Source organism: Halichoeres trimaculatus, unplaced genomic scaffold, assembly GCF_033239565.1.
Source record: "Halichoeres trimaculatus isolate MK-OKI-2021-1 unplaced genomic scaffold, fHalTri1.1 fHalTri1_scaffold_12, whole genome shotgun sequence".
In the NCBI taxonomy this organism is placed as follows: domain Eukaryota; kingdom Metazoa; phylum Chordata; class Actinopteri; order Labriformes; family Labridae; genus Halichoeres; species Halichoeres trimaculatus.
In genome coordinates, this window is record NW_027437190.1 from 17,507,908 (window position 1) to 17,526,417 (window position 18,510).

At 38.7% G+C, this 18,510-nt stretch overlaps 2 protein-coding genes across 4 annotated transcripts in view; both read left to right on the forward strand.

The window, feature by feature from the left end:
- The first annotated feature begins 123 nt into the window (after positions 1–123).
- On the forward strand, positions 124–16,172 carry LOC141800948 (transcription factor E2F3-like). 2 transcript variants are annotated; one of them, XM_074683817.1, is made up of 9 exons: positions 124–676; positions 2,638–2,758; positions 6,397–6,527; positions 6,749–6,837; positions 7,991–8,149; positions 8,586–8,700; positions 9,275–9,416; positions 12,102–12,403; positions 14,330–16,172. In XM_074683817.1, exons 1-8 carry the CDS (start codon positions 395–397, stop codon positions 12,395–12,397), a joined length of 1,335 nt encoding a protein of 444 aa, XP_074539918.1. In that variant the 5' UTR covers positions 124–394; the 3' UTR covers positions 12,398–12,403; positions 14,330–16,172. The 2 variants fall into 2 exon arrangements, with proteins under 2 accessions (XP_074539918.1, XP_074539917.1); XM_074683816.1 differs by having other exon boundaries at positions 12,102–16,172.
- Positions 16,173–16,760: 588 nt separating this feature from the next.
- cdkal1 (CDK5 regulatory subunit associated protein 1-like 1) overlaps positions 16,761–18,510 on the forward strand; it is a 260,221-nt gene continuing 258,471 nt past the window's right edge. The window contains exons 1-2 of one of the 2 annotated variants that reach the window (XM_074682552.1): positions 16,761–16,951; positions 18,102–18,265. In XM_074682552.1, coding sequence (XP_074538653.1) covers positions 18,108–18,265 — 158 coding nt within the window. In that variant the 5' untranslated portion in view covers positions 16,761–16,951; positions 18,102–18,107. Of the gene's footprint in view, positions 16,952–17,148; positions 17,309–18,101; positions 18,266–18,510 lie in introns of those variants that run through there. The other variant, XM_074682553.1, reaches the window with a different exon arrangement.

An 18,510-nucleotide genomic window follows, 5' to 3' on the forward strand; every position in this document is an offset into this window, starting at 1 on the left:
AATATCGAGCTGCTATAGGCCAATAAGTTAGAAACGCGGGTGGGTACTCTTCCCTGATAAACCAATCAGGTGCCGCATGTAAATTCCGTTTGAAAATTTCCCGGGAAATCTGAGTTTCGCGGGAGGGCTCTTGAGCGCGTAAACCGTATCCCTTCATTCATCAGGCCGTTTCCTGAAGCCATTTCTAGTCGGGGGAAACGAGAGTTGCGCTACTTTTTAATCCGTTGCATCTGCCTAAATGCACCTTTTTAAGGGAAAATACTTTTTAAAAGTCGATGAATCAGACTTTCATCTCCACTTTTGTTCGATTATTTTTGTGACTGGTGCGACGGATTAGCAGCCATATAGGCTTGAAAGTACGGAGACAAGAAAGGGGTTACCCCGAGTACGCAAGATGAGAAGAGGGATCTCCTCGGCTCCGGACAAAGTGATTTTAGCGGGTGTCGGGGGCTCTCCTCTGGACAATAATATAATTTTAACAACTCTGTCGGATCGTCTAAACCCCGGTCAATCCAACGCTACCTTTATCCAAATAATTACCACCCCACCGCCTTGTAACGTTACACAGACATCAAATGTATGTTTATCTGAACCCCAGATAAACAACATTTACACAACTCCACAACAAGCTGCAGCAAACGGAGCAGGACAACGACCCACAATTGGGAGACCGCCGGTAATCATTTATACAGTTGGTTTGAAGATGTTGGGCAGGCTACAACGAGCCAAACACGACTAAATGTTAGCCTGCTATGCTAGCCGAGCTTGTTGTTCGGGCAGCTAACGTTAGCTGCTGTTAGCCACAGACTCAACCCAGCGAGCTGGCTAACTAACTACCGCTAGCTAAGTTACCCAAGTGCTTTATTTAAGTGTTTCGATGAACGTAGGTAGTCAAATGTCAAGTTTTAGTTAGTTTTGTGGTCACGTAAACGTAGGAATGTCGTCTTATATCGGGCTACGCTAACTTCATGGTGCTTTTGAGTCCGCTGCACCCTTTCAGCCAGATGGAAATATTGGTAAGAGATGAGTAAGGTTAGCGTTGGCCTAGTGGCTGCAGTTTGTGTCTTAATTTTGGGGGTTGGGGGGATTGTTAAGCTGCTTGGCTCTTGGTTAGCCCACATATAGCTTTCTTTTGTATAACGAATGGTTACACGTGCTAACATATGGATTTATTTATAGCAAAAGCTTCACCTCAGTTTTGGAACAACTCGATAGGTATTTGTCCCAGTCGTCTCTGAACGTGCAAGCCAACTTGGGTGAAGCTTGGAAATGTGTTAGCTTTCAAGGCTAGCAGCAAAAATGAGAATTGGGGGTTAACTTTGCTCTTCGTCGGCATTAACCTACATTTTGCACAAGTGTTTAATGATTCCTTGTATTACAAATAAAGTCTAACGATGTGGTACCTTCATGTCAAGTAAAGTGAAACTCGACTTTGTTGCTTTAGTGCTGACTGCACGTTTCCTGTACTCTCAATGTGCACAAACCACATTAAATCGTTTCGTTCGAATTCAGGGTGTTGGTTAGTCTTTGGCTATTCATCTTTCATGAACTAAAGCAGTCTCTGAATCTCAGGCTGTAGCCATGAACAAGTTGGGGGTTGGGGGAGCTGCTTGCTGATATAAAATGGCTGACATTTTGACTGTCAACAGAGGGCATATTATTTTTTTCCCTCTAACCTGGTCTGGAATAAGTGGAGAAGTATTTAGGATGGTGTTTGCTGTGCTTAAAATACTGCTTTCCAAGAGGGTTGATTGAGTTATCCCCTGCAGGGGTTTAAGAGGGAAATGCACCTCTGGCACTGGGGTGTTGCTAGACACCAAAACAGGGTGGATTTAAGCCATCACACAAGTCCAAGGTCTCTTTGACTGAAGAAACTATTCCATGTTAATTGTTACCAAAACATAAGACAGCTTACTCTGAGGATAGTTACTTGGGTTTTCTTTCAGAAATGGGAAAGAAAGGTTCCAGTGTTTCTACAGCCATGCATATCCCACTAAATCTCAAGCCTTATCAGAGCTGTATTAACAAAAAATGACATGCATGTTTGACATGGGTGCACCAAATGTGTTGTAAAAGTGAGATTTGCTTTGGCTTCATGTATTTTGGTTTAATAGGCAGTGATGATTAAAACTGAATGATGCAGAAAACAGAGGTAGGACTCGCATATAAGCAATATTTGACCATATTTAGCTACAGTAGTTTGTTTATGAGGATATTTGATGTCTGCTAGTATGATAGTATAGGAATTATTTTTTGAATAACTGCAGTACAATAAAGTGTGTGAGTGTGACTCACTTGAAAGCTATGTGGGTTTGCCCCGGCACAAGTGTCAAAAAGAAGAAACTAAACCAATGGTCTTGAGCAACATCATAAGTGTGGCAGTGTTTCTATCTTACATTCTTCTTTTAAGGCACAATTTCATCTGCTCATCAGAGCCTAAATGATGAAAAATCTGTTAGATTTGTGAGAATCAGTGAGATTATAGATGCCCGTCCCTGGAAGAGATTTAGAAAAAGTTGTAATGCTTTTGTAAACCCAAAACAAAATCACACAACATACCTTACAATATGATTTCTGGGCTGAGATTCTTGAGTGCAACCAAACCATGATTATTTTCAACATCTTTGTGCATTTCAGGCAAAAAGGCGGTTGGCGCTTGATGATTCAGACCACCAGTACCAGTCGGAACCAACCAGAACTCCAAAAGGTAGAGGAGGTGCCACCGTAGCCAATGGAGCAAGGCTAAAGACACCAAGAAGTAAGGAGTGATCATCACTGTACTATGACGTTAACAACTATTGAAATGATCAAACCAGTAGTGGCATGGAGCTAGTCAAAACAAACTTTGCTAAAGCACAACTCATTTCTAAGTGGTTTGGACTTGGTCATCACATGAAGAAATGATCAACAGTTAATGTCCAGTCAACATTACAAACAAGTTTTTGAGCGCAACTTGAACTGTCCTCAGCTTATAATAAGACATTGTTTAACTATACACTGTTCAGTTGAAAGCAGACACTGCTCATTGAATTGTTTGATGCTCACTTTAAGCTTAAACTGCTGCAGATTGATGCCATCAACACAGAGCTTTTGGTATCTGATTTCAAGATGATCTTGTGAATCTCAAACATAAACTGTCTCCAGCTGGTAAAAATCAAAGTTCAAGCCAACATCTTGTTGTTGACCAGTTAGATGTCAGTGGCTTGTGTTCCCTCTTTCTGGTAATCTCTACACCCCAAGCTGATTATGACTGATTCATTCATTTTCTGACTGATCAAAAAAACAAGCTTCAGTTCTTCCTGCATTGCTCCTGATATCAGTCTTAATGGATGTAACTCTGGGGGAGAAACGCTTGAGTTTTTTTCAGAATGGTGATTAAATCGTTACATCATGCTTATGTTACTCATTTTACAACTGGCATTGTGATGTGTATTACTGCTCTCTAAAATGCAGGATTGTCAAAAGTTTCAACACTTTGATACTTTGCACTATCGAGTGCTTTAGTATATTATCCCTTATTTATACATTTAATAGTTTCTGATGATTACCTGATGACACTTGAGCTTAAAAAATAGGTGGACAGCTATAACTTTCAGAGTTCGAGTCATATTTTCCGTTTGTACATATACAGACAAATCTTTGACAGAAGAGCATGACAAATCATGACACTTGGCAAACTTTAATTAATTGGACTTTCTCTTATTTTGCTAATATCTTTCACATTTTTGGCTTGAAAATTTAGGTTAAACACACTTATCAACAAAAATACATTGCAGCCTGATCCCAGCGTTGCAACTTCTAGTGCGATGCGCCATAGTGAACTCCTGACTGCAACTGGTCAATAGAGATGGTTAAAAAAAGTATGCGGGTAATGACTACAAAGCAGTGAATCAGAGAAACAAGATGTCGTTTTCTGGATGCCTTACTGCCGTTACCCTGCTACATCCACCCAGAAACATGCAGAAAAAGATCCAGATTTTGTTTGTTTGCTGCTGAAGTCACACTCCTTCTTGCCTGCTGTGTGTCACCACCGCAACATTCACAGCACTTGTTTTTTTTTGCCTGAAACCTTGTGCACAGTCCTTCCCACATCTCACACGGAGGCTTCATAGCACTGCAAGTTGAAGAACTCAAAGTGTCTGAAATAAAAAAATTGGAAAGAAATCACACTCAGCTACCATGTAACGCCACATTATGTAATAACGCCCCAATATGTGATAATGTAATACATTTTCACTTCGTTATGTAATAACGCTGCATTTTGTTGTAAATTCTTGAACAGAATATGTAATAACTTTGCCACATTATGTACCATAATCAGTTTTTACATATTCAAACACCGTTCCCACATTTTGTAATAAGTGATGTGTAATGAAGTAAAAGTTTATTACATTTGTACACATTGGAGCGTTATTACATGGCGTTACAAACCACAAAAAAAATCCTCTGGATCATAAAGTAAAAATTCAGGAGCCATATTTAATTTTGGGTCTTGGCTTTATGTGAAGGTAAAGTTAATTCATTTTGCTTTTCGTGCCTACTAAAAAGTCAAGTGTTGATCTGTTGTGACAACTCTGAAATTAAATAGAATAACTTTGACTTTTTAATTTGGAACTCTGTAAGTCTATCCCTTTCTATTAAAGCCAAGCTTTTCCTGCTTATAGCATACCTGCTTCATCCACTGACGGTCACTCTCTGTCAGATACACTAGTAAAACAGCAGTGTTTGTAGATGTACAGGTGTTTCCCTGACTTTCGAGAAGGTTAGGTGGTGCCCCTCTTGAGGCAGACACCGGCAAACTTATTCTGTCAATCACATTTTTACAACCCAGGATAGTTAAGAATTTTTGATAATTGTTAAACCAACAAGGCAACTTCACATTGAATTCTGTGTTATTTAGTACTACATTATTACAGTACAATTCAATGAAACACAAAGCTGAAATGCAAACTACAGATTTAAAACAAAGTTTTAGTCGAAACATTTGTGGAGGAAATTGTGTAAAACACTGAATTTCTTCTTGATTTCATGTGTCAACATTCACATGGTGATGATGAACCCTGTAAATTTTGGCCCATTAAAAATTACTTGGGATGCACCAATCTGACTTTTCTGGTTCCAATACAATACCTGAGCTTTGGGTATCAACGGATACCGATCCGATACCACTGTTAAGCAAAAACCTGCATCATGCTCTACTGTGGGATAAGACTGATAATGTTTGGGGCAAAACGCAAAAAATGAGTTGAGGGAATTACTCAAGTTCAAACTGAAATATTTAAATGTTTACCAGCAAAAAATGTTTCAGAAGTTCTTTTCAACTTTGAGCCTTTACAACCCTGTAGACTGGAAATGCAGCAAAAAAAACAAAGAAAGTGCATCAGAGGTAACATTTCAAATCAAGTAGCCAAGAGCGCAAGTAAAAAAAAAAAAAGGCATAGAGCTGGCTACCTGGCTCTGCACCATGTATCAGCCCCTTCCCACTGATACTGATCCAGCTTTGAGGGGCATTGATACACCGATACTCGATACCACCAATTGGTATCAGTGCATGGCTAAAAATTACCATAAAAATTAACTTTTTTTGGAATTCAGTTGTTTAAGATATAGATATAGCTATATCATTTTATTTGTACCATGTTTGACACAGGGTGGTTTTGGCAGTTTTATCAGTAAAGTTTTTAATAAATATGAATTCTTTCAATGCAGAAAATACTTATTTTTAAAAAATGAGTAACAATTTACATTTTATCCTTCATGCAATATTTTCCTGAAAAGAAGTGTGTGGATGATTTCATGAGAGCAGCCATTTTGAAAGGGGCCAAAATACAACTTCAGCTGCCTGTAGTGGTATCATAATCCTTAAGAAGGTAGAATACTTCTTACATTTGAACTCATGTATCAAATATGATATGTTTGGTGGTATTAGGTTTAAGTCAGACAAGTTTAGAATTTCATTTAAGCTCTTTCTCTTTCCTCTTTATTTATACACATCAAAAAGTCATTACTGTATTTCTTTGTCGATGCACCGCAGATGGTAACTCTTAGTTTAGGTTGAGAAACTCCTGGTTGACATAAGGGGTAGACTTGTGTGTTGCAGTTGTGTCACCTTCTCCCTGTATACACACCATACATGTGCTGCAGGTAGAGACACTTACATGATAGTTGTCACAGAACATGATCAAAATAACTGGTCCACATTTGTAGACAGAGCAGAAACCCGTGCTGGGACAGGGTGACTCCAAAATCAGGACTAAATGCCCCTAAATTCCTGCTTTACAGAATCTGCTTGACAACACACGCTAAACATTAATTTTCAGTCTTAATAATGTCCTTGTAGAAATGTACAATGTATAACATTATCTCATCAATACATCTAATCTTACTCCTTCATAGCGCCAAAGTCTCCACCAGAGAAAACACGGTACGATACCTCCTTGGGCCTTTTAACAAAGAAGTTTGTGGACCTTCTCGCTCAGTCCTCAGATGGAGTTTTGGACCTAAATCTTGCTGCAGAAACCTTACAGGTAAACATTTTAAAACAGATATTTAGAAAACCTTTTCTTATTTTGTTATTGCCGCTAATGAAACTAATCATTGCTTTGAGGATCAGAAACAAGACGGGCAAGACTAGATAATTTGTTGTTTAGGAAGTGTTATGGCAAGTTTTGATACTGTTTCTTCGATTGTCTTTGTTAAATCAGCAAATAAATGGTTAACTGGAGAAACTTCCATCTTCTACTTTCAGGTACAGAAAAGGCGCTTGTATGATATCACTAATGTTCTTGAAGGTATTCACCTCATCAAGAAGAAATCAAAGAACAACATTCAGTGGATGTAAGTGCTTTTCTTACCATGACCCAAGAATCTTTAAGAAATGACAGCCATTGTATTCCGTCGAAAATTGTTAAAAAAAAAAAAAGAAAAAAGAAACATTTCTCTTGTTTTTCACATTTTTCCTATCTGCAGTTTCAGTTCCTATCCTTTTAGTCCCATAGTTTCTACAGGCTGAAACCAGAGTTACAGCAGACAAATAATCATAGTTTCATCCAGTTCCTGTTCAAATCACGAGAGATTTTGCAAGTTTATGTCATAAAAGCTCCCCTTTAGTTGTCAGTAATTCTCTGATTATTTTGCAGTTACATGTTTTTGAAAGTCTTTGAAAGTCTTTGTGAGTTTTATCCCGGGAAAGCATTACAAAAATGTTATGATAGGTTTTGGCGTACACTCCTCAGCTAATGGCGCGCAGGATGGCAGGTGGCTGCATGTAGGCTGTTGCTAAATCATAGTATGTGGAAACACGACTGTTTCCCTGTGCTCCTCAAATGTAATTACACAGTTGGTTGTTTGGTAATTATCAAGTACAATTTAGGAATAGACATTAAGCACCTGCGCTCTCCACTTAAGACCAATAAATGCCCCAATAAAAACTGACAAGCTTTGGAAATGAATGTAATGTATCTGTAATTGAGGGAGATTTTCCTTTTCATGCATGTCATTTGGAAAAAAAAAACAATTCATGGTGATAAATAAGATGAGAAATATAACCACACCAAATTTATTCAAAACATGCTTAACATACATGATCATTTAAGTAGCATGTTTCAAGGGAAATATTTACACATTTAAAATTAACTTAAGTATTTTATATATATATATATATATATATATATATATATATATATATATATATATATATATATATATATATATATATATAGCGATTATAATAATTTTTGTATAGTTTTTTTGTTCAAACCCTTTATTTCTGGATGTTAATATCGTCTAAAATGTCCCCTTAAAAAATATGTGATGTAAATCCTGGCACATAAATGTTTGACATACCAGTTTCAACATAAAAGATAGCATGTTAATAAAATTTGATAGAATATATTTTTTCTACCTGTAAAGCTACTTTTCTTAACGCTTACAAAATTACTAAATTCAGTAAAGTCATAGCAATTTTGTTTGGATTCCCTTTCACCCACAGGGGCTGCAGTCTGTTGGAGGTAGAGGGGGCTCTGAGTCAGAGACAGAGACTGACAGCAGAAGTTTCTGCGCTGGGAGAAGAGGAGCAGAGGCTCGAACAACTCATCCAGAGATGCAGCCTGGACATGCGGCACATGAGTGACCTGCAGAGCAATCAGAAATATCCTTTTGCTTGGTGCTGACATGTTATATAGATGTTAAAATGATTCTTTGATTACTTACAGTCTCAGTCAGCTGTTTTATAGTTCTCCAGGTAAAGAATAGATCTCAACTCTATTTTTCATGTAGATAAGTATAATTACCCAAAGATAAGCAAACTGAACTTTTTTTGAAATAGGAAAATCTATTTTAAATTCTTTTAGCTCCTTAGATGTGCTAGGTTTTATCCTCCCTGTCTTGATATTGATGTCCTATTAAAAAAAACTGTGCCCCAGACAAAATGGAGCACACCAAAGCTTCTTACTTGCATGTGTATGACACTGTTTACTTTTGTATCTTCTAGGTTTGTTGCAAGGAAGTGTGTATTATGCTTGAATTTAAATGTCATAATGAGTAATAACGTTACAGAGCTATTTCTTTAACACTTGAGTCTCCACGTATGCCTATGTAACCTACCAAGACATCAAGCAGTTGGGAAACCTCCGAGATCAGACTGTTATCGTGGTTAAAGCGCCAACAGACACCAAGCTTGAAGTACCAGATCCTGATGAGGTACATGTACAAACACAAAGATACACATGCTGGATCCTTAACTGTTGCAATGATACTTTTCCAACCAGCTTTTGTGGCATCAGACCCCTGACTAATTTTACCCATAGAGAGGAACAAAAATTTGGATGAACAGACTTAAAACAGCCTATTTTTTGTATTGCTTAGTGTTCTCTTAGGTCTGGGACAAGCTAGTCTGGGATAACTAACAGATTAACTGTGTTGGATTTTGTATCCACATAATATTCTTTCCAGTAGGTTGCAGATGAAACAAATGCTGCACAAATTTCTTTAACCTTTTGCTAAGAATGCATAAATTTGATTACAGGATGTGACAAGTGGTGGTTGCACATGAAGCCACATTGGGAAAGTTAAGGTTGAAAGCTTATGCTTATCTAAATTTTCTACCCATGGAGTTGTATTTACAGTATTTAATTGAGCTTACAGTCATTCTTCGACAGGAATAAAGCACCTATACCTATTGAAGACAGTTTGAATCAAAGATTTAATGGAGTCCACCTGTCCTTCTCTAAAGGAAACACCTGTTAATTTTTGGATTGGTTTCTCCTCTTTCCAGAGTTTATCCATCCACCTTACCAGCACCAAAGGTCCCATAGATGTGCTACTGTGTCCTGATGAGGAGAATGACTGCAGTAGCCCTGTAAAAAATGGCAACATGGACATCAACGGGAACTCACCTTTCCTTAAAGTCCTTCAAGGTTGGTTTCACTTTGCAATGCTTAGCCTCGAGCCTTTATTGAATCCCTTGAGGAAATGTACCGTATTTGTTCCACCCATTCAAAGATCAGAACCTGAGCTACACTGGTTCCAGTGTTTGCTGAATGATGGCTATCTCAAGCCCTGTTTCCACCAAGCAGCCGGGTTCAAATCAGTGCAGTTTGGTACGGGCTGGATCGGTTAATCATAATAACATTATACCTTGCTAATAAATTCAGCGAATAAAAAAAATGTGACACAGTAAAGAATGAGCAATGTTGGAAGACATCCAGCAGTTCGTCGTCTTTGTGATTGTCATGTGGCACTTTAGCCCCGTTTCCGCCAAACGGTTCAGTTTGGTTTGTCTCGGCATGTATTTTATGGCGTTTCCATCTGGAACCACCTGGAAACAAACCCCCAAATAAGTGAGACGAGCTGTCCCACTTTTTGGCACCCTTCTGTAGGAGTGCCAGACTAAATTGATACAATCTCGGAAGGTGGAGCTACAACACTGCAGACTGTTGATTGGTTCAGAGAATTGGCACTGACTGTGCAACAATAGCTGCATCTGTCTTGGTGGCACACAGTCTTCTCTGAAACAAAGCTTAATTGCACTTTGTATCAAACAGCCACATGCCAATCACAAAAAAAAAAAAAAAAATACTGGACGTCTTCCATTGTTGCTCTTTGTTTGCTGTGTTGCGTTTTTCTTCATCGTTTGATTTATTAGCGGGGTACACTGTGTTGCTGCGATGGTGTCACAGTATTATGTTACTGATGCGGCTGGTGGCATCCAGCTTACTTGCTGCCTATCGGAGGGGGCACAGTTGACTGTGGAAAGAAACGTAAACAGGACCAAGCTTAACCAAGCCAACCCTTACCAAACCGCATGGATCTAAACTGGACTGCTTGGTGGAAACAAAGCGCCGTCAAGCTTCATTTCACAGAAGGCTGTGTGCCATGAGGAAAAATACAGCTGTTGTCACGTGGTAAGCGACGATTCTTTCAACGGTCTGCAGTGTTGTACCTCCACCTTCTGGGATTGGATGGTTTGGTTTGGCACCCCAACGGAAGGGTCACAAAAAGTGGGACGGCTTGTTTCGGTTACTTAGGGATCAGTCTGTGGAAACACCACAAAATATGGCCATACCAAGACGCACCGAACTGAACAGCTTGGTGGAAACAGGGCTTTACTGGACTGCTGTAGCTTGTGGGAGTTTAATGGGTAATGCCAGCGAACTCTTCTCACTGCAAAGCTGCTACTGCAAGCCTGCTTGTCTGGATTGACTCAGCCTTTAAAAACAGAGAAAAAGATGGATAAAAAAGTATTGGACAGCCAGTCCAGAGATTCTGAGTCTGGTATTTAAGTGGTTCGAAGACAGACTCACTATAGCTACGGTAGTGTGAAAAGTTTTTGCTTTCTTTAAGAGACATGAGAGCTATTCTTGGCCTCAGTTGTTCAAACTTACATATTTTGCAGAACTTGGACCAGTTTTTAGTAACAGAGTTCTGGCATTTGGCGGGCAAAAAGTGACCCCATACTATCTATTCATTGTAACATAAGGATATCTGCTCCAATGACACCATCTCCATTATCATTTCTCTCTGAAAATGCAAGGCGCTCAGAAAGAAAGTCATAGCTTTTAAATCCTTCATTGCCAACTGCTGACTACACCAGAAGCCAGAAGAAGAAAAAGCTTGCTGCCAGATCTCTTCTATTGACTACTTGGTACTAAAGTAACGGCCAGTTCAAATTGTACCCTCCTACACCCCTTTGTCTAGCCCTTCCACTTGGGCTGAGACAGGGTGAAAACGCATCCCTAAGAAACGAGATGCCACTCTATTCCCACTGTAATCACCTCTAGCAGCTTGCTGGCTGTGTCGCAGGCAGATGCCACACGTGTTTATTTGCTTCCAAGATGACATCTTCCATGATGTTACCATTTGGAAAGGCCCTTTTGGTTTTTTTTTTTTTTTTTTTAATAATTTATATTTACTTGGAGTAGAAAAGGATTGAATATCTGATAAAAACATGAGTGTCATAACTGCTGTCTTGTTCGGGGACACGGTGTATCATGTCAAATTCTCTTACCCTTCCAAGTAAGGTCCCTGTACGTTGTTTTGAGGGCTGTGCAGCCCGTCTCCTTAACCTTATGGGGAATTGGGATGCAATTCCGTGAGTGTGCAAAACCAAGGGCTAAAGGGTACCACAAGGTTTGGCTTTAAAGCTTTCCCTGAGTGCCATCTTACCTGTGCCAAATACTACTCTCTAACCTGAGCTTAAGTTGCCTCTAACTCCACTTCAACGACAACTCTCTCATGTCCACGTTACATCTAATGCAAGTTTACTTTTTTTCTCACCATGTCAGCTCCAGGGCTTCTTCTGATTCTAGAGCATGAAATGGAAACAGTTTTTTGGTTTAGACCACCAAAAAGGAAGCTTTACAGGTTAGACCAAGTCTGAAGAAGCATTTGCACCAGATTTTTTAAAAAGGAAAAGGGGTAACTGGCTGATACAAGGTTAATCTGATATTATTTCAGATCAAAGACAATGACCAATGATAAGAAAGAGTTGTTTTAAAGCTCAATTATGTAAACAAAACTATTGTTGCCCTACAAGGTCTGGATAGGATTACTCAGTTATGTACAGTAAATGTTAACAATCTTTTCCTTTTCTCTCTTAACAGATCCCGGCTGTACAATCACCTCCTCTATCCCCTCTTTGGCTCCACCTTCCTCTGCCCCAGCCGTCTCAGTCACAACTCTGTCCCCTCTCTCGTCCCCTTTCACCGGTCTCCTGCAGCAGACAGACGACCAGATAGCTTCAACTCTTGGACCTTTCTTGAACCTTGGACCTCCTCTCATGGACCAAGATGACTACCTTTTAGGTTTGGGAGACGACCAGGGGATAAGCGACTTGTTTGATGCCTGTGACTTTGATAAGATGCCCTCTCTCGGCCTGGATGATCTCCTGTGCAGCTAGCATTAGGTAACGGAAACTTGGGATTTAGAGCACAGGAGAGACAGATGGGGAATTAGTCAGGTTTTTGATGCCTTTGACTCTAGTTAGTAGAAGCCAATTCTTAACAAATGAAATAAAACATTGAGGGCTTTGTCAGTCTCAGTGGGACGAAACGCCAGGTTCTTTTGTGGTTAAAAAGATAAGCTGTTGTACATGATTTCACACCAGTATACCACTGGTCAGTGCAAAGGTGCGTTGAATACTCTTTGCCTCAAGCAGTGGTAGGCCCCTGGTGTAGCTTAGAATCTAGGGAACATCCCAAGGCCTTTGCGGTCTTTGTGGTAAAATATGGATGGGGAGGATGTTAACCTTCAGGTCAACAAAGACAGAACAACTTGAAGAGAAACAGACTCACTTTACCAGACATTAACACACAAGGTAGATTTGGTACAGCCGAGTGAAAATGTGCCTGAGAGGCACAGATAAAATCCCACAGTTGCCTGTTGTCGAAAAGAAATGAGTTAAACTTTTTAGTGTCAATACCTGGGGAGGTCTTGTACATGTGAGGTTTTGTTATTCCTGATAAAAGCTTTCATGCGTTAAGTTTCTTTGCATACACAGCATTGCATTTTCAGGTGTCCAGATTCATCCTTGAACTTTAGTTGTTAATGCCGAGTGTTGAGGGTGCTGTAAGAATACATCCTTAGCTACCAACAGGCATTTTGTGTGTTTAGGTGTAAATCAATTTAGAATTCAAAATTAACAAGAAAAGAACACAGGGAACATTAGGTGCTTATTCATCATTTGTGGCTTCAGTTTGAAGAAACAACTTAATGCGCCTGCTGAAACACTTGTCATGTTAGTTGTGGTATATGGCCCTATAATCAAACATAACATATTATGTGAGTGTTTTGTACATGTAAGCTCGATTTGGATGCTTTGTGCGTCAGAAGTTTCTACATTCTGAGTGCACACGATACGGTTATTCAGTTAATGGAAAACAGAAATGGAGGCAAGGAAAAAAAAAGGACACAAATGTTTAAAATGTACAAAATATTAAGATTTTGCCTTACAGATGGTAGTATGTTTGATCCCTGCAGACACAGTTAATACTCTCTTGTGCTGTATCTTTAATAGAACAAACAAAAAGGGACCTTGCTAAGCTGTTCACCTGATCTGAAGTTAGTCAACTGATCAGGTGGGCAAGCTCATGTTTTGTACTCTGCAGAAACTGACAGTTTGAGTTTTAGAATGAGAAACAAACATGGGAAACGTTAAAGTGAAGTTAAACAAAATCTAACAGTGACTAAAAAGTCTCAGATAAAAGCTCTCACACCTGGACTCCTGAGCAAAAATACCTAAGGTACATGTAGAAATGAGGCCTATTCATATGGTGTTTGAGTATCTTTTCCTACTTAAATCAAATAAACACTCAGTGAATTCAGGACCCACATTTCCTCTCCCTTGCTGCTTTTCTCCATCTCCTCAGTCTGCATCAGCAGAAGCTGCCATAACCAGACTTCCCCAAATGCCTCCACATGATGACTGTGTGCTGTGAAAGTAAACTGTGGTTAGAGCTATTGAGAAAAAATGATCTTGAACCACTGATGAATGTACACTGCCTGCTTGGTGTGTACGAAAAAACAAGACAAGTGCATACTTTCTTTTTAGGTTAATTAAATGTTGAATTTTAATGGATTTTAAAACTATAGGACTAATATCTCAGTTTCCTAACCAACAAGGGGCCCCTTGTTGGCAACTAATTTAAGCTTCAGCATGTAATGAAGGGCTTTTTCATTTTTAGGATATTTATAAAATATAAAAAAGGGTAAACAAAAAAAGAAAAAAGAAAAAAAAATTTAGTCACCAGAGAAAAAAATGGTGCAAACCAGCTGTTTTGCAAACGTTGCCTGGCAATACTGCTGAGATTTACGTTGGGTGTCTGTCTTGAAGGTGGTTGATCAGAACAGGATAGTTCGAGAGGGCCTGGACACGAGAGCCGTAGGGATTTGATATCTTCCCCCAGGTTTTGAACTCTTCTTTCTGTCCACTGCACCTTGCTTCCTCAGACTGATTATGGACTTGTTCAGAACACAAACATCTTGTCTGAAACCTTTGCTTTTAAACTAGAGAAGCCTGCTGCTGCAGGTGATATTGCTGCTGATAAACTTTCCCCTGACCTGATTGATGTGCGCTTGAGTAATTGCGTGTGCAGCATGTGTGAGATGTGTTAAAGATTCAGCTTGCTGAAGAGTAAGCCTGCCATGTGTAAATTGATGTACAGTTTTCTAAAATTTTCAGTGCACAAGGTACTGTAGGCTACCTCCCACTAAATGTTGGACAATAGTAATAGGGCATAAATGCCATTGTGTGTATGAGACTTTGAATTCCCTTTTTGTCCTCATAGAAATATTAATCTTGTATCATTAAGTGTGATGTTGGGTTTTACATCGCACTTTCCTGATGTGTGGAAGTTTTCGCTCATACCCCAATATCATATGGAGTTTACCTTGGCTCTTAAAACAGTCCCATCTTAAATTTGAACAATGGAGTGGACATTTGACAGAAAGAAAAGTGTACCACCTCAGTGTGGTTTAAATGGTCTTTTCCCCTTTTCAGTCTTTTTTTTTAAAGAGTTATTTAGTTTTTGTCAGTGTTATTTTATAACGACTCAAAATGCAAAACACAACTTCAACACACGCATGCACAAAGAGTACACATTTGGAAATGAATGTGTGCTTTACTGATGTAGCTTCTCTTCAGTGGACTTCATTATGACATAAACGCCATAGAAACAGGATCAGTATGACTGCAGCCTTCTGCAGTTGTTATCAAGGGGCTTTTACTTCTGCCATGCATGGTCTCTATCTTGTGTTGATTCAAAGGAGTCTCTCTACACTTTTTGCAATCAACGTCATTATGATTTAAAGTATTAAAACAACATTTTGAACCTTGCAATAGTCCAAACCTACCACAAAATTTCTCCCTTTTAATTTATTGTCACTTCTATCACTATGATTCACAAAACAGTTTCTCTATAGGCACATTTACATTTATCATGCGTTGACGGAGAAGTTGAGAGGAATCTCTTCTACATTCACTCTGAATTGTTGGCTCACTTACACAAAAGCCAATATTTTCATCCATCCTGTCCCGGGCAGCTTGAATCTGTTCATTTTGATATGTAAAAGAACCTAAATTGTAGATATATTGTACCCCTGAATTGGTTTATGATAAAAAAATAGGCCTCTGTTAATTGTGTAATTCTAAAATATATTATTGGTAAATATACACATTGCAGCTTCATTAGTTCTAATAATTGATTCTGATGAGTGTGTAGACATTTCAGGAACTTATTAGGAAACGTGGTGTAAACTAGAGACCAGATTAAACAATTGTTCTTCCTAATATCCTGCAGTTATTATTCTTGAGCTGTTACCAAATACAATATGCTTATCTGTAACGGTTGTGTGAAAAGTAAACATTGTTGAAGGAATTCATCCTAAAAAAATGACATTGCTGCCTGTTTCTAGTGATGACAGATAAAAAGAGCTGTTATTTCACATTTCCCCTTTTTCTGCAACTTGAAAGCATGAGTGAAAGTATCATTGTGCTGTTGAATGTTAAAGGTAAACTAATGTGATGAAATTTGATGTGTGTTATTCAATTATACATTTTTTCTTTAACAACTGTTCAATAAGGAATTTTTTGGGAGGGTAGGGGGATAAATGGATCTGTTTTTGTACGATGGTTGTTTGTAATTGAAATTTGAATAAAGTCAATATAAATATGGAAATTTCCTTTATTGGGTATTTTCTGAAGTCCAGAGTCAATGCAACCCTGAGAGCACCTCATGCTTCCTTGTGATTACAATCTTGATGGAGACTGGTTTGTTTTCCAGCTGGTCTTGGCACCTGCTCACACTGCCAAAAATACCAAAAGCTGCTTAATGTCTGTGCTTGATTGGTAGGCAAACTTGCCAAACTTAAACCACACAAAAAAATCTGTCATCAAGAGGAAAATGGGAGACACAACACCCAGCAGAGCAGACAAGCTGAAGGCCTATATTAGTGCAACCCGGGCTGCAGTAAGTATTGTGTACATATAATTGGATATACTTCTTGAAATACAATACTTCTGTTTACTAAAAAAAAGGTCTTGTGCAGTATTCTATCCATAATTATCACAGTTAAAATAAATGAATACTTGAAATATTTTACTGTGTACTGAATCATGAGATTCACAGTTTGAGATGAACTACAGAAGTAAACGAAGTTTTATACGATATTCAGGTTTATAAAGATGTGCATGCAAAAGACATAAACAATTAAAGCTAAATAAAAGATTAAAAAAAAAAACATCCCGATCCATTCGTCTCCTCTGACTGGTCCGTGCAATAACTCGTAGCGTCGCACAGATTGTCCATCCTTGCCTGCTGTAACTGCGCTCAAACATGGCGGCTTGAGAGTTGTGACAACTGTTTTGATGGTGAAAATAACAAATTTCTCCCGTCTCTGAAACGAAATATCTTTGGAAATCGGACATATTTTTAATAAAGACCACATTAAGACTCAGGTAAGGCTTGTAAATAGCATGCTAGAGAGATTGCTTGTCCAAATTTAGGGGCACGTGGGTAGTATCCAGCTAAGACTAGCTAAGCTAACAGCTAGCTACCCCTTGACAAACTGAATATTTATATCATTTTTAAACTGTATGCGTGCTCACAGGTGTGTTTGATTTCTGCCAATTAGTGTGTGCGAATGCAAGGAGTTGAGATGTAGGAAACTTCTTCACATTTCAACTGAAATTCGTAACGTTAGTTTGTATACAGTTGTAAATACATCTATATTTTAGCAGTCGTGTTGTATTAAATCGTTTCGAAAAGCGTTCTTGACGATATCAAATGCATGAACTACTACGTGGCATGTTAATGTAAGTGTTTTTGTGTAACCAAGACGTTAGCTAGTCAGAAACTGAGTCGTTGCTGTTATTGGTCGTATGCTAGCTGGTAGGCACCTGTGGCGTTCGAGTTAGTATTAATTTACAACGTTTCTTTGATTTTTGTCTTTGAATACTTGAGTCGATATAGATTAAGAGATTAAAATGTCGAACTAGTCAACTTTGCCATCCGGTCTTCAACAACCAACGTTCAGTGCAACTTTATGCAACAGTTTTAGAGCATGTTTTCAGAGAAGAAAAATCAACCCCAAAGTGAACTTCATACACAACAGACCAGGTCACCAACCTTTTTGAGGGAAATTAGTGGTTTTTAATAACAATAATGTAAAGAGACTGCTCACATGTCAATAGTAATTTTTTTCACGATTATTAATGGTTTACACAGCAATGACAGTAGGAAACATAAATACTTTTCTGGAAGGAGCTACATCGTGACCTGTGCACCGCGTTGGTGTCCCCTGAAAATCTTAGAAAAAGAGAATACAACAAAATATGGAAGTACCGATATTTTTGACAAATCCTCTGTAGAACTCAGGATCTTGATGAGGTGTAAACTCTAGCAGCACCACCATGAATACTTGGCAAATAAAATCACCCAAAAATTTAAATACAAAATAATGTTTGACAGATGGGACTAAATATTAAGGCATTTTATCATTGTTCCAGTGTAACTCACGACTCCACTCAATGATGCTTTGGTTGGTCTACAGATAATAGGGTCTAAAACTGTGATGATGTGCTGATCAATTCTTTATCTGACTTTCAGACCATCATGCCTTCAGCCTGTGACTCGATGATTGAAGACATTGAAGACATGGTGTCATCAAGTGACCCCACTCCTCATGAAAGACAGTCTGCAAGAAAAAATATTGTACCAAGGTCCAGAAAGAAAAAGGATATCCTGAGCTGTGAGGAGCTCCAGGCTGACAGGTATTTTTTGGGATTTTTTTTCCCATCACGCGTGTCTTTTAGTTGCAGAAACCACAATCAATTTGCTCGCAGTGTTTCAACAGCTACAGTTTTCCAACCATTCTATTAAATCTCATGTCACTCAGACTTCACTGCAAGTCTTGGGGAGCTCAAGAGGAAAATTGAGTAGTTTGTTTGTCCCATAGAAAGTAAGAAAAGAGAGGGATAGAGAAGGAGAGCACATGAAGCAAGAGAATGATATGAAA

What these genes read in the sequence shown, in the direction of transcription:
- LOC141800948 (XM_074683816.1), top strand. Translation starts at nt 395, where the DNA reads ATGAGAAGAGGGATCTCCTCGGCTCCGGACAAAGTGATTTTAGCGGGT. An exon ending in AAGGCTAAAGACACCAAGAA is followed by an intron (nt 2,759 to 6,396) that starts GTAAGGAGTGAT and finishes ACTCCTTCATAG; the next exon opens with CGCCAAAGTCTCCACCAGAG. An exon ending in TTGCTGCAGAAACCTTACAG is followed by an intron (nt 6,528 to 6,748) that starts GTAAACATTTTA and finishes TTCTACTTTCAG; the next exon opens with GTACAGAAAAGGCGCTTGTA.